Raw genomic sequence first — 15,956 nt, 5'->3', positions numbered from 1 at the left:
TTACATCAATTTGTATGCATCATATATATTAGTTTTTCTGTAGATTTGTTCGCAACTTTTAGAATATAAATATTAATATTATTTAAATATGATACGGATTGGAAATCAAGTGCTCAACAATTTAAGATAAGTCTGACATCCTGATAAGCAATACAGTAAGGTGTAAAGAGAACAGTTGTGAATAGGCCGGTCACTTGATATTACACGCCTATACTCCGTTCAACCCCTTTCATCTTTTGACAAATTTCAAAACTTTTTTGAAAGTCTATCTTACTATACTAATACTAAGGACCAATTATGCAAAAGACTCTTTTTCTGTAAATTCACGCTTTTCTCTCTATCTGAGGAAAATTGCCATTTAGGTAGGGCTGGGCAATGTTCTGTTAACGATCAGAGCACATTTTTGCAAAATTAACGGGTTTACAAATGGCAAAATTAACGGTTTAACAAATGGCAAAATTAACGGGTTTACAAATGGCAAAATTTTGAAATCGTAAACGAACTTAAGTAATGTTTATTTAAAAAGGAACGAAAAATAAAACGCACAAAACAAAAATTGAACAGAGTGTTTTGATTTTTTTCTTTAATGTCGTCTTTTAATTTCCCCCTCGCTATTTTTATATGAAACAATCGTTAACGCCGACCGTAAATAAAATAACTTTAAGAAAGAACGGTATATTCCGGAAGTTGCCGTTTGGGAAATTAACACTTTGAAAAATACCTTAGGGAAAGTTCCCAACATGATAAGACAAACAAAGTAATCGACAACAAAAACAATGACTACCCTTTTTTCTACTTGAATTTATGAAATTATGTATTAGTGTGAAGTTTAAACTCGACTATAGATTTACTTAATAACAAATCATATTTAACCTTAAAGGAATAAATTCTTGGTAACAAACTCTGATTTATTTACCTATATTTTTTTCCACCTCATGGTGTAAAACCTTTGATATTTCAAACTTAGATTCTTTCAAGGTAATAAGACAAGGAAAATTAATTCCTGTTGCGTATTCTCTGCATACATATTAAAATCAGTTCTCTCCGGGCGTGTTTGTAAACAATAATAGATGCATCTGTATTCCAATAGTATCCGAAGAGATAAAAGAATTTAATTTAAATAATTCACATAAAGAATTCCTATGACCAGAATATTTTATTGATTTTTTATGTAAAGATGGATCCTATGTCAAGCTGTGACATCCGTCTTGTGTTTAGTTTACAGCCAAGAGACAGTACACTGCAGTACAAAAAATGTGTACAGCTTTGAAATAACTATCCTTAGATTCTTTGGATTCTTTCATCTAACAGAATGGATTCCATGTCAGGCTGTGACATCAGTCTGTGTTTACTTTTCCGCCCAAAGACAGTACACTGCAGTACAAAAAAATGAGTACACCTCTGAAATAACTTTCCTTGCATTAGTACCTTGGGTATACCGTTAGTTTCATCCCAATTTTTCTTTTAATTGAAATCGCTGATCTTCTTAATTTTTTTATTTAATTTAAAATCTGTTTCCTTCGATATGGCAGCTGAGATGAAGGAAGACGATATGGCAGCTGAGATGAAGGAAGACGATATGGCAACTGAGATGAAGGAAGACGATATGGCAACTGAGATGAAGGAAGACGATATGGCAACTGAGATGAAGGAAGACGATATGGCAGCTGAGATGAAGGAAGACGATATGACAACTGAGATGAAGGAAGACGATACAATTTTTCCAAAACACTTTCTCCAGGATTTAAAAGAAGTTTTAATATTTTTCTCCAAAATTACAATAAAATGAAATGATTGAATTAAATGATATTCTCATTCAAATCATCCAAATCTGCGAAAATGTGATGAAGAGGAAAAACTTTTCAACTATAATTCATAAAAAAATATATTATTTCAGATACAGGATTACCCACAATGGATGAGACTTTAATGACGTCCTCTATAAAACTAACGATTATATTACCTTAAATAAGGATATTGTCAAACAACCATTTTACAGTTGTAGGAAACTATAAAGGAATTGAGTCTTTACCACAAACTCCTATTTTCTAATCTCGTTCTCAATATCAATTAGATTTTGGGGCAAAGACTCAATTCCTTTAAAGAAAAGATTGACTAAATTCTATACAGTTGTCTCTGCAGTCTCATCCTTTAAGTGGGTAACCCTGTATGCTAAGAATAAACCTAATCAAATACAATAACTTTGAACGTTAACAATTCCGTGTCCGAATTTAATGAATTTAAGCCATAGAGAATAGAATATATATTAGAGGGGAATTTAAAGAATCTCTCGGTATGAATTTTTTCAGTCCCTTTCAGCCTGAAAGGGAGTTCAAAGTGTACAAATCATGTAAATGTTCACAAATTATATGCAATAGAGTACATTAATACAGTATGTTCCCTAGACTATTCATTTCAATTTAGAATTTTTTAAACTGTTAAATAAACTTTATAATGAATTAGGTGAATAAAAAACATCATTTGATTTATAGTTATAAAGGAAAATCATCGTTTGTAAAGTGGAAGGCATAGAGTCTATGTAAAATGATCATTGGTCAATTATGAAACCAGCCTATTTCATAATTTGATTTTTTTAACAATAATTATAGATTTTCTATAAATGATATTCCAGGGCTCAAAAAGGTTATAAAGCATAAATATGTGAAGTACACCTGCAGTAAGGAAACAGTACAACAAAATGGCCGTTTTACACTTTTTTCTAGTAAATTCCTCTCTAATATATATTCTATTCTCTATGATTTAAGCCGCGTCTCAAATCCCAAAAAGAACGGTTTCAAATGAGTGCCGGCTTAAATCTTGAAAAATTTAATACAATTTTAAGTGCAGAACCAACAATATTTCATTAAAGACATATGAGATATCTCGGGTCCCCAAGAGAACAGTTGCATACCAAATCTCTTTTCAGAAAAATCAATTAAAGTCTCATCTTTTTTTTTGTGAATTTAAGAAATTAAATAAAATAAGCTAAATTTTTTAACTAAATATTAAAATTACAATTTTATAAATGCTTTCAGTTCATTCATGTTTATAAATCCTAATAATTCTCAGAAAATATTTCAAAAATTTTTTTTTAAAATATTTTTCCATTTATATAAAGTTTTAGAGTTGCAAAGTGGTTATTTCTGTAGCTTTTAGTTTAATATAAGAAATTGGCAAAACCCCAAATGTAAATATTTTACATCATATGATTAATAATTAAATTGCTAATTACTGATCAGAAATAGAGCAAGCATTCTGCATTCTGCACTGATGCACTGATCAGATTTTCTCGTCCCCAAGGTTATAATGCAAGGAAAGTTAATTGCAGTTGGGTATACTCTGCGTAAATATTCTCTGGGAGGAATTTGAAAACAAGAATAGATGCATCAGTGTTCGTTTAGTATCCGAGGAGGTTAAAAGCATTGAGTATTGAAAATTTTTATAATTCACAAAATAGTTTCCTATGACAAGAATATTTTATTGATTTTTTTTATGTGAAAGATGGATCCCATGTCAGGCTGTTACATCCCTCTTGTGTTTACATTATCGCCCACTGCAGTACAAAATATGCGTAAACCCCTGAACTAACTTTCCTTGCATTATAGCCTTGCTCGTCCCTATATCTTTGCAACCTGAAGTCTTATAACTTTCATATCTCAAACTTTTAACTAAATCTAAATAGATGAAGTTTAAAATATTAAAAGTTTACCCCTTCATGGGTTAGAAAATTACAGTTTGAGGCGATTCATCATTTCTATTAAAATGTGTAATTTTGTACTCGTCTAAATTTAATAATAAATATAATTTCTTAACGACTAGAAATTGGGAGATACAAATAAATAAAAATGGATATTTTTATAAATTAGATTTAATAAATAACTATTGATTATGTAACATTGAACATTTAACAGAGTTTACGAGTGAGCTATTGAGAGTATTTTATAAAGCAAACTTAACAGTTTTGATTTAGATTTTGCATTTATATAGTTATTGCAGTTTGAAATAGAATTTATGTAAGTACAGTGAAATCTCCAAAATAGGAGGACGGCTTTATAGTTATATTTATAAGAAGTTGTGTTGTTACAAAGCCAATAGTTTTATTAGACACTTATTACTAAGTATGTGAAATGGATCTGTCTACATTGCACAATTACGGTGTTTCATGATCCTTGGACTATTTAAAGTCAGAACTCGAGTCTAAAAGTCGTCTTCCTATTTCAGAGTTTTCTGGCTATCACTGTATGTTTAAGTTATCATAATGGTTTAAATAATGCCCAATATAAAGGTAGAAATATATAGAACTAGGACCGGAATATTATCCGGACTTGAACTGTTAACATAGTTTGACATCTTGGTGTACCGAGGGAACGTATCTAGGGGACGACCTATAACACTTCTCTGAGTGGGATGAGGACGTGGGACCTCTTTAAAGTTTGAAACTATGGCTGAGGCTCTGGTACCACCTTGAACTGGAATAGAGGGTAGACCTAGAGAGTTGGATATTGCGTTCTTGACTGCGTTAAATCCCTCTATTGGAGAAGGTAGGTTGGATTGGAAGTTTTCTACTGCTTTCTGAATCCGTGTCAGGGGGTTAGAGTTTAGATTTATAAACTTGCCGTTCTTTGGAATAGGAGTTGTAAAGATAGGAACATGAAACAGAGGTTGGTTTCCATCTCTATGTTCTACCAGACCTACTGCTGTGGTTCCAGTCTTAACTCCGGGTAGTTCATCATACTGGCTGAGGTGCGTATTTATTGGACTTTTAGGTTTATCTTCATGGGATGGATTTATCTCTGTTTGAGTTTTTGGTAAATTATTTTGAAAAGTGAGAGCTGGTGGATTGTTTGGAAACTGTCTCTGATATCGGGTTCTCTGAACCGGATCCGTATCCTTGAATATATAGTCAGTATTGGAACCCTTCAAATCTGATAGGATGGACTCTAACGGGGTTTGGTTCTCTTCAGCTACAGCTCTAGGTGTACCAAAGAAGCTGGTATCCGGTTTAAACTTAGGAACCGTCTCCTTAGCCAATATTTCAAGTGGAGTAAGACTGCTCTCTGTTGGTCCATCTATGCTTAATCTCCGAAACAGAGCGGTTTGTTGGGACTTCGGAGCAATCATTCTTGTTCTAGGAACAGGATAAATAGAAGGTGGAGCTTCCAGTCCTGGTCGTGGAGTGAAATATTTAGAATCGTTGTGGTTTATCAGTTCTTTTCCTCCTCTTGGTTCTTGTGTAGGGTGATCAGCTCTCCGTGGAACATCCAATGAGCCTGGATCGGATAAAACTCCGTTTAAAAAGTCTGGACTTCCTCCTGGAGTTGGGAAGAATTGCAGGGACGGATCCTGAAACTCCAGATTCAGCTTCGGAGCTTCAATCTTATGAAAGGGAGATGTTGGATAAAGAGTTGAGGACGGGGTAACCATCTCTAACCTGTCAGGTAAGAAGAGGTTTGAACTAATCAGATCTCTTTGTGGAGGTTCTATAAACGGGAACGGAGAATGAGGATGAATGGGGGTACCGGGAGTCACGTTCGGGGGTAGAGGAGGAGGGGTTAAATCCACCGGAATCATTCGAATCGAAGGAAGGTTAAATTCTTCAAACCTCAAGCTAGGTGGCCTTGCTGCCGTTGTTGGTTCTGTAGTTGTTGTTGGCGGTGATGTTGTTGTTGTCATAGTAGTAGTTTGTCTTGAAATAAGTAATTGTTGAAGAATATTCAATACCTTGGCACGCTGAGTTGGAGATCTTACGGTTGTAAAAATAGATCTCGGTTGCTCCGTCGGGGTTACGGAGAGCTGGCCAAAATTACTTTTCTCCACAGACAGTATACCCCCTCTTTCAGTTTCAGCATTTATCAAGGATTCTCTGGACGGAGATAAGGTTGGATGTTCCACCGGAAAGGTCGCAGGTGTGGCGCCAGCCAATAATTTTTCACGCAAAGTTCTCAATGCTTCCGATTGATCAACCATAGTTTCTTCCAATGGAATTGCAGGAGTTCCGCCAGCCAAGAGTTTTTGGCGTAGATTTTTCAGTGTTTCAGAATCATTTTGTTCCTGCTCTGTTGCTGTAACTGAATTTCCGTCAGCTATCAGTTTTTCACGTAGTTTTCTGAGAGCTTCAGATTGATCAAGATCACTATTTACAGCTGTAGTTGCCAGATTTCTCCCGGCAATAAGCTTTTCGCGTAATTTCCTAAGAGCTTCGGATTGATCAAGATCATTATTTTCAGTCATAACTGCTGAATTTCTTCCGACTATGAGTTTTTCACGAAATACCCTTAAAGCTTCTTCCTTGTCACGGTCAAAGCTTAAGTCTTGAGAACTTGTGAAACTAGTGAACCTGTTTTCTCTCTCATCAGGATCAATGTTTGTTTCAAACTTGGGTATCCTAGAGTTAACGGGAACTGCAGGTTGGAAGGAGAAGGACGGAGAACTCTGGATTGGATCTAGATCTATTCCAGGCATCAAGTTATCAGGGACAGCTGGTAGCGGAGTAAAGCTCGGAGCCCTTGTAGTGTACAACGTCTTGGTTTCTACAAACCTAGTTTGATAATTATCCTGATCAATCTGCTTAATTACACTTCTTCCAGCTGTTTGTAACACTGCCAGGTTATCATGACTAGAAGACGGATTGCTAGCAGGGTTTGCAAGGAAATGTAAAAAGTCTGGAACAGGTGTTCCAAGCATACCAACGGGTAAAGGTTGTTTTATGATATTTTCGTCTTCTCCTTTACTGGAGTGTCCTATACTACCGAAGAATGATGAGGGAGTTGTAGGACGGTTTATTAATGAAGCAGGGGCCGTGGGACGGGTTGATTTTTCTTGACTCGTTTTCAACCAAGGATTAAATCCTTGAGGACTCCTGGTGGTGTAGGATGTCCCCCCGTGTTTATGAACTCCGAAAGTTTCTCTGGTTGAATCTGAGACTCTAGGTACTGCAAAGGTTGGCATCTCTTTAGTCGAAAGAACATCTTCTCCACGGAAGAGAGAACGTAAATATTCATAAGGATCAACCACATCTCCAGGTAGTACCTGACGAGCCTCGAACACGAACCTCTGTGGAGGTGGGAGCCTATGTAGGAATGTGTTGAACGAGGACGGAATTGATGGAGTTTCAACCGCTCGGAGAGAACCAATCGATATGGGCATACCCAGAGCTGTTGTGTTCCTGATAAGAAACGGAATAGGTTTCCTAGACCCGGAGCTCTCATCTCCGATAGCGTTCTCCGAGGATTGGGTTGAGTTGAGTTTGAATAGATCATCAACAAGAACGTCTGGAGCCCGTGACTCGGTGGTGATCGTCCTGAAAAAAAGAAGAATTAAAGAATATTCTCACACAGCAGTATCATCTGCGGAGTAGGTTCATAAAATATCAATTATAAATAACCATAAACTAAACATAAATCCTGATTTAATTACCCTCACACACACACACCATATCATTTCAAGGAAGGTTTTCAACCTTAAATTCAAAAACATGGTTGTTCTAAGTTAAGTTAGGCTAGGCATAAAAACTAACTAAATTGTCCGATTTAAAAAAAATAGTTTCCATCCGTTTAATTTTAACGAATTTATTAATAATGAAGGTTTTCTTCTTAAACATGGCAGTCGCCATGGATCTTTAAAGGGATCGTCGTCGTAAATTTAAATAATTCTCTATTCAAAGAGGCACATGCCCGGTTCCTTGAAGTTAAAGGAGTGTAGGTATTCTGTAAGTGTAACCTAAAGTGACCCAGCATTCAAATAAGAAAAATTATTTCCAAATCATAAATATGATTTATTCTTGATTAGACCAAGCGTAATTAATAGTACCGTTGTGAATCAAGCATTGACATCGTTGCATGGAGGTTTACTTGAAGTTACTCTTACAGTCCCTTTAACGTCATTTTGTTTCTGACTTTAATTCTGATAATGTCTCAATTGATTCTTAAATTTAAGAAATGCGCAAGTTACTTTTTTACATGACACTCAATCAATAGAAGGACACTTGAAATTACGTTTACAGTCCCTTTTATTTAAAGAATTGAGTCTTTTTCACAAACTCACATTTTCTAATCCCTATATCTTTGCAACCTGATGGTGTAAACCTTTGATATTTCAAACTTAGATTATTTGATCTAACAGACTGCAGACAATTTTTTCCTGTATATTTTAGTTTTCATTTAACGTTTCATAAAAAAATCCACTTTTTTCGGGGTTTTCAAAAGAAGATTAAAAAGAATAAAAGCGGCCGGTTTAACGAGAATATTTTTAAGATCATTATATTTGTAAATCCGTTTTCGTAAAAAAACCTTTTTTACTAGTACAAAGTCTATTACTCGTATTCCATAAAATTTTTCTTATATGTTAATTTGGTTAAAAGGAAGTCCAAAGCCCCCCCCCCTCCTTCCCTTGGAGATCCTATGAAATCTGTTTTTGAACCATATCAAAAGCCCTGTGGTTTAAATTTGTTTTAACAAAGAACATAAGGAAAACGTGATATAAGAACTAAGTTAATTGGGTTTGTGTTTTAAAACAATGCAACAAGACACAGTATATTCCTAAACATTTTATAACCAAAATACCAAACAGTTGAGTTGAATTGTATACTCGTATTGGATATAATATAAAACAATGGAAGCCTAAGGGGGAATTATTTACCAGTTGATTTTAACTCAGAGTACTCTGATTGTAAAAACTAGAATAATGAGGATCGGAGACGGAACGAGGATTAGTCCAAAGCTCAAGGATTTAGATTTAACGGTAAAGAACTGATCCGAGAGCTGAGGATGCAACCAGGGTTGTATCTGGGTGCCTCTGGTAACTGGTAGTTGGGGGTTGATCGGATTATTAGGGTAGATACGGTTCCCATACTGGTTTCGGGGAGTAGTATTGTAAATACGGGGTGGAGTAAAGGAGAGAGAAGTGTTAACTCTGGGTGGAACAGAACTTAGATTGGAAAGTGTTCCTCTAATTTGCCCTGAATCAGTGATTGGTCGGATAGTCGAGCTCGGTAGATAAACTCTGGGTTTAAAAGGAAGAGGTTGGAAGGACGGAGTCGAAGTGTACTCCGGTCTATATGACGGATAGGGGATACGTCCCGACGGGGTTGGAGTTGGAGCCTCTCTTGTAGTTTGATAGATATCAAGATTTGCTAGTCTTGACAGATCTTTTAAACTAAACTCCGAACTACTTAAATTAAAATCTAGATCTTTAAATCCGTTAAAAAAATCTCTGTTAGAAATATAAAAGTATGGAGGGAGCTTGGATGGGTTCAGAATAGGTTCGGTTTGATTTCTCTTGTTTGGAGTTTCAGCTTGTGACATCATATATCCAGGATATCCATAGCTCTTGCCCTCATTGTAACCATATCCTTGATCTTTGATATCCGGATAACCCTGATCTTCAATGTATCCGTCCTTTATTCCTGGAAATCGTGATATATGGCTATCATCCCTATATCCATCTGCCAGGATATTCTGATATCCGTTTATAAAGCTCTCGTTCTCTTTGTATCCATCATAGTATCCTGGTATCCCTTGATACTCCTGTACAATATCCATCTGTTGATCAGTATCAGTATCATAGATAGGAGCAGAGTACTGATGTCTAGTATCCAAGTCCACCCTGAAAAATGAACCGTATCAGGCCAAGCAGAATCGGCCTGACACCGCCCAAACAAGCCGACTAAAATCAGCTTGTTTTGTCACTTGCCGGGAAGATGTATTTTCGGAGAACTGAATAGTAATCAATGTTTTCTCATGACAGTGCGTAACTGTATAATGCGCAAACCGTTCTCATTCTTGTATAAAACAAACGGACTGTTGTATCAAGTGTAGAAGTTTTTAGTTTAATCAAGTGTAAACTAACAAATTAAGGAATTGGTTTGTGGTAAATTTAAATATGAATTAGAATTAGGCCATAAAGTTTTCGTTCTATTCTAGGTATTTCCTGTAGACATAAACCAATAAATCGGTTATAAAATCATTTAACGATCTCTAGATATCTGTAAATTTTGAATCTACACATATATACATTGAGTCTTTGCCACAAAATGGGATTTTCTAATCCCGACCTCCCAATGTCGGGGACCTTATAAATTTCATAACTTTGAATTCTATTTAATAAAACAATCCAAACTTAAGATATGAAAGGTTTAAACATTCAGGTTGCAAAGTTATAAGGATTGGAATTTTAGTTTGTGGCAAAGATTCAATTCCTTTCTGATAGACACGTCAGATTTGGTGCATTTGGGATAAAGCGTGTTAGGAGGGATTTCTTCAATAATCTTCCCTTTGAGCTGAATTCTGAAGAAAATGAATGAAATATTTGGCTTTTCCATTTCTAATTCAATCCGATGACTTGGAAAATACAATACTGTTCAATAATGCAAACTCTTCTACAATTTTGAAATACCCCAAAATGCTAATTCATCCTACGACATGAACATGAAATTTAAACAATTTTACATTTTACGAAAAAAGAGCGGGTCTAATAAAATGTGCAATGAAAAATTATTGAACATTTGGAGAGGGGGGGGGGAATGCCCCCTTCACTTTACTTATCTTCAAATATCTAACCCCATCCAATCCTACATCTTTTTAAAGATTGATTAAGTTGCATGTTTTGTATATACATACTCACTTGAGAGGGTTGAGCTGGAAGGGTTGGTTAAGACGAGCCTGACCAAGTATAGATATATCTGAGCAGGCTCGGAAGGTTTCTTGTGGACCACAGCCGAGCCCCGTCCCACCCTCGTCACAGTTACCCCAGTTATTCCCAGCCTATACACATATAGAATAAAGAGACTATTCTCTGTTTACGCATATAGAATAAAGAGACTGTTCTCTGTCTACACATATAGAATAAAGGGGCTGTTCTCTGTTTACACATATAGAATAAAGAGACTGTTCTCTGTTTACACATATAGAATAAAGAGACTGTTCCCTGTCTACACATATAGAATAAAGGGACTGTTCTCTGTCTACACATATAGAATAAAGAGACTATTCTCTGCTTACACATATGGAATAAAGAGACTGTTCTCTGCTTACACATATAGAATAAAGAGAATATTCTCTGTTTACATCTATAGAATAAAGAGACTATTCTCTGTTTACACATATAGAATAAAGAGACTGTTCTCTGTTTACATACATAGAATAAAGGGACTGTTCTCTGTCTACACATATAGAATAAAGAGACTGTTCTCTGCTTACACATATAGAATAAAGAGACTGTTCTCTGCTTACACATATAGAATAAAGGGACTGTTCCCTGTCTACACATATAAAATAAAGGGACTGTTCTCTGTCTACACATATAGAATAAAGAGACTGTTCTCTGCATACACATATAGAATAAAGGGACTGTTCTCTGTCTACACATATAGAATAAAGGGAATGTTTCCTGTCTACACATATAAAATAAAGGGAATGTTTCCTGTCTACACATATAGAATAAAGAGACTGTTCTCTGCTTACACATATAGAATAAAGGGACTGTTCCCTGTCTACACATATAGAATAAAGGGAATGTTCCCTGTCTATACTTATAGAATAAAGAACTGTTCTCTGTCTAAACATATAGAATAAAGGGACTGTTTCCAGTTTAAACATGTAAAATTAAGGGACCTGTTCCTGCTACAGAACTATGTATATAAATTTTTAATCTCTGCTTGTTTGTCCGATCATAGCACAGGAACCCCTAGACCGATTTGCCTCAAATTTTTATTGCGGAACTCGGGAGAACCACGGGAATGTTCTTAACTTGGTTTTAAGAGTTTAAGTTAAGTGGATCGCGCGGCTTTAATAGCACAAATTTAGATTTTATTCAACATCTACCAGATGCGGGTAAACGGCGGGAGTAACTATCTCCCTACAGTTATAAACCTGATTATTTCTTTGAAAAAAAAAACTACTAAAACTATTGATTGCCAAAAAAAAGGCAAAAAAGGGATTTTTCCCAAATCAAGAAACTGGTAACTTTTTAAAAAATAAGTTCACTTACCGTATATGTCCACTGTAGTATACACTGTGTGCACCACGTGTCTGAAGGTAACCGAAGTTTAAGCGTGAATACTCCAGTATTAAAGGTTGTCAAGTAGTACCTCTTCTCTCCGCTAGGAACCACCTGATGGAAAACTAGATTAAAGGTTGTCAAGTAGTACCTCTTCTCTCTGCTAGGAATCACCTGATGGAAAACTAGATTAAAGGTTGTCAAGGAGTAACTCTTCTCTCCGCTAAGAACCACCTGATGAAAAACTATATTAAAGGTTGTCGAGTAGTACCTCTTCTCTCTGCATGGAACCACCTGATGGAAAACTAGATTAAAGGTGGTCAAGTAGTACCTCTTCTCTCTGCTAGGAACCACCTGATGAAAAACTATTTTAAAGGTTGTCGAGTAGTACCTCTTCTCTCTGCTAGGAACCACCTGATCGAAAAGTAGATTAAGTAGGTTTCAATGTTCTCTCCGCTAGGAACTATCTGATATAAAACTAAGTTAAGTGGGTTGCAAGGTTCTCTCCGCTAGGAGCTAATGGTTTAATATATAAAAATTGTACCCTAGTGTATATTATCGTACCTGGAGAATGGTTCTGTCAAAGCAGTCTTGTCTGGGATCCTGTAGAGTGTTATTGTTAGAGCAGAGTTTGAAGGTAAAGTAACCTTTATGGTTTGCTGTTACATCAACCTTTACTGTGATATCTTCTCCCGGAGAATAATTCCTGGTAATCAAACCGTTCGCAAACCTACCACCAGGGGCCTGAATACATGTATCTTAAGTAAAATTAGATGGGAAAAAATAGTTTTTTTCCTGTGTTTATCTACATTTTGTAGGCACCGAGCCATCGATTTAAAGTTATACACAAAAGATTAAACTTGAAAGATGAGTGAGATATCCTTAATATTCAAGAAAAAAACTTATTATTTTCAAATTTAAATTCCCCTTATTTTTGGATTAATATTTTAGATTTTATTTTAAAAATTTTGACAAAGAAGATTACCTCATGATGCCTAGGCCATGAATCTGCCGGATCTCCGCATATCCCGCACCTTCCTCCCAACCGACCCCACTGATGCTTAAATCCTCCACAGTAACCCTAGAATTAAAGGGTCCGCTAACAAAATTCGTCTTGGCTGCATCATGATTAGATAAAGTCTTAAAATTTGTAAAAATGAATGAAGGCTTTGCCACAAACTCTAATTTTCTAATCCCTACATCTTCGCAACCAAATGTAGTTGACCTTAGAATTTCAAATTATGCATTCTATTGGATCAAACGATCTAAGTTTAAAATATCAGAGATAAACAGAGTTTGTGGCAAAGACTCAATTCCTGCATTACCCAAGGCCCTCCTAGCCTGTAAACGCCTCTACTCTCTACAGTACCTGATGATCGTTGAAATCTGCCGGATTATCATATCCCAGTCTCCACATTGAGGCTCTGGACGGAGGATCCATCAGCCTCGCGTGTCCTCCCACCTCGAGAACATGTTGGTGGAGGAGGAGAAGAAAGATAAGGATGGGGAGGTGGAGGGGAGGGAAGGGAGATGAAAGGGAGGGAAGATTCATTCCAGGAAAAATTATCCACCGTCAGCATAACTGAAAAATAAAAAAATCTAATAATTTTCTTACATCTGGATTAATTCCGTGACGGAAATGTTAACGTAACATTTCTTAAATGCAAAACCATTGAAAACGTTCTCAAATTAACGTAACATTTCTTAAATGAAAAACCGTTGAAAACGTTCTTAAATTAACGTAACATTTCTTAAATGAAAAACCGTTGAAAACGTTCTTAAATTAACGTAACCAGCTAAAAATCCCTCTACACTCTACAAAAGCTAAAACTGAGATAGCTGCGACTTGCTGGGAATGTTTACAGACCAATTCTATAACCGCACCAATTCCATAGAATATTAAATATCATCGTTTATCAAACAATTTTCCGCATGTTAAACCTACTTCTTTGCTGCTTTTAGGGATAGATTTGTTCATATTTTGGTTTTTGGTTTTTAATTTCTAAAAGTTATAATATATTAGAATAAAATGGAAACCCCTGTACCATAATGAACAATATTGTATCCAATGTTTGTGATAAAAAGATATGAATTATCAAGAATGTAAGGCAAAGAAAGTTAATTGCAGTCGTGTATACTTTGCGTACATATTGAAACCAGTTCTCTTTGGGCGGAATTTGTAAACAAGAATAGATGCATCAGTGTTCGTTTAGTATCCGAGGAGGTTAAAAGCATTAAATTTTGATAATTTTGATAATTCATATAATAATTACCTATGACCAGAATATTTCATTGATTATTTATGTGAAATTTGGATCCCATGCCAGGCTTTGACACCGTCTTGTGTTTACATTACCGTCCAGAGACAGTACACTGCAGTACAAAAGATGTGTACACTTCTGAAATAACTTTCCTTTCATTACATCCTTGTGAATTATTAAATCTTCTAGAATATTAAGTAAACAAAAAACTTAAGCAGCAAATATTATTGTTTTTAAACCTGAGGTAAGCCGTAATACTCTAAATATAACAGCATAATATTTGAAAGAATGTTATTTGTTGTCAAAACAATTATNATTTCTTTTGGTGCACAAAGGTTATGATATATAAGATATATAAGAGTTATTATTATAAAAACAATTATTTATATATGATGCAGATGAAATTAGTCAGAACATAAAATGTTTATAAAATCAACAATTTCATTGTTTTCAAATCCGTTGATAAAAAGCTCATTAGACCTGGCATTTGAAAGTTCTAACAAAATTTGAATTCTTCAACATTGATCTACTGATATATCTTCATATTTCAAATTATGTTTGATTAAATTTTTGCTGAGGTTGGACATATCAAGTCCACAATGTAGAACAATATTAAATTAAATTATTCCGTAGAACTGTTCTAGTCTTTTTTCAGATTTACAGTTTTGAACCGAACTTCCAACTTTCAGACGAACTTTTATAAAACTGAATAAATCTACTGTATAGCAATGTTTTAATGTTATAAACATTTGATATAGGTTCAAATTGGTATTTATGTGTTTAGGGTTAAAATTGTACGCTGTGGATACCGAGTCCAGACTTTGTGGTTTAGACTCTGTTAAAACTTTACGTTGTGGATACCGAGTACGGTCAATGTGGTTTTAGACTCTGTTAAAACTTTACGTTGTGAATACCGAGTTCGGTCAATGTGGTTTTAGACTCTGTTAAAACTTTACGTTGTGGATACCGAGTACGGTCAATGTGGTTTTAGACTCTGTTAAAACTTTACGTTGTGGATACCTAGTTCGGTCAATGTGGTTTTAGACTCTGTTGAAACTGTTTTGTGTAAAAACACGCTGAGATGTGAATTTTTAAAATATATTTTTATGGTTTGTGGACAGCCCACAAGCTGGACCAACCAGGGCGAGATGCATTCGGTTTTTCTATTTGAATATTTATATTACGTGTTGGTCTAGATTAAAAAACAACTTAACTTACGTTATTGTCTACTTAATACTTTTTTCATTCACTCTGGACCGTAGTAAATTTGAATTCGAACAGGACCTGCCCAGTTTGTACCGGCCTGCCAGATAACAGCATGTACTGACCCGATCCTATGGTACAGTACGTACTAGCATACGACAGGGGTCAATTTTCTTGGCTTTGTCTCGTCAGAGGGCTAACTATTACAACTCCCATGGCGCGTTCAGACTTTTCACAGTACCCGGCGTAATTCTAGGCTTATTTGAACGACCCCACTGGCTTAGTACACCGTGAAACGTATATGCATGAAGCAAGGGCGAAAATTCATGCTTTACAGGTCAAATTTGAACTAAAAGTTACAGCTTACTTGGAAAAGAACCGAACTGTTAGATCCGCATGAGCCCTACCTTAATCTAATATTTCTTCTTCTTAGCTTTCATTCTTTTTTTACTTGAACAATTCTCGTTCCTAATAATATCATACTATAGACGTCATGTT

General features: G+C 35.5%; 1 protein-coding gene across 2 annotated transcripts; it reads right to left on the bottom strand.

The window, feature by feature from the left end:
• Positions 1-3,888: 3,888 nt before the first annotated feature.
• Positions 3,889-15,933, bottom strand: LOC111696298 (uncharacterized). Of its 2 annotated transcripts, none has more exons than XM_023465867.1 (7): positions 15,866-15,933; positions 13,364-13,576; positions 12,980-13,075; positions 12,559-12,738; positions 11,986-12,108; positions 10,621-10,760; positions 3,889-7,300 (listed from the first exon to the last, which is right to left on the bottom strand). In XM_023465867.1, exons 2-7 carry the CDS (start codon positions 13,544-13,546, stop codon positions 4,264-4,266), a joined length of 3,759 nt encoding a protein of 1,252 aa, XP_023321635.1. In that variant the 5' UTR covers positions 13,547-13,576; positions 15,866-15,933; the 3' UTR covers positions 3,889-4,263. The 2 variants fall into 2 exon arrangements, with proteins under 2 accessions (XP_023321635.1, XP_023321634.1); XM_023465866.1 differs by lacking the exon at positions 15,866-15,933 and adding an exon at positions 14,268-14,428.
• Positions 15,934-15,956: the final 23 nt, after the last annotated feature.

This window comes from Eurytemora carolleeae, unplaced genomic scaffold (genome assembly GCF_000591075.1).
Source record: "Eurytemora carolleeae unplaced genomic scaffold, Eaff_2.0 scaffold229, whole genome shotgun sequence".
Taxonomy (NCBI): Eukaryota; Metazoa; Arthropoda; class Copepoda; order Calanoida; family Temoridae; genus Eurytemora; species Eurytemora carolleeae.
This window is presented reverse-complemented; position numbering and strand designations above follow the sequence as displayed.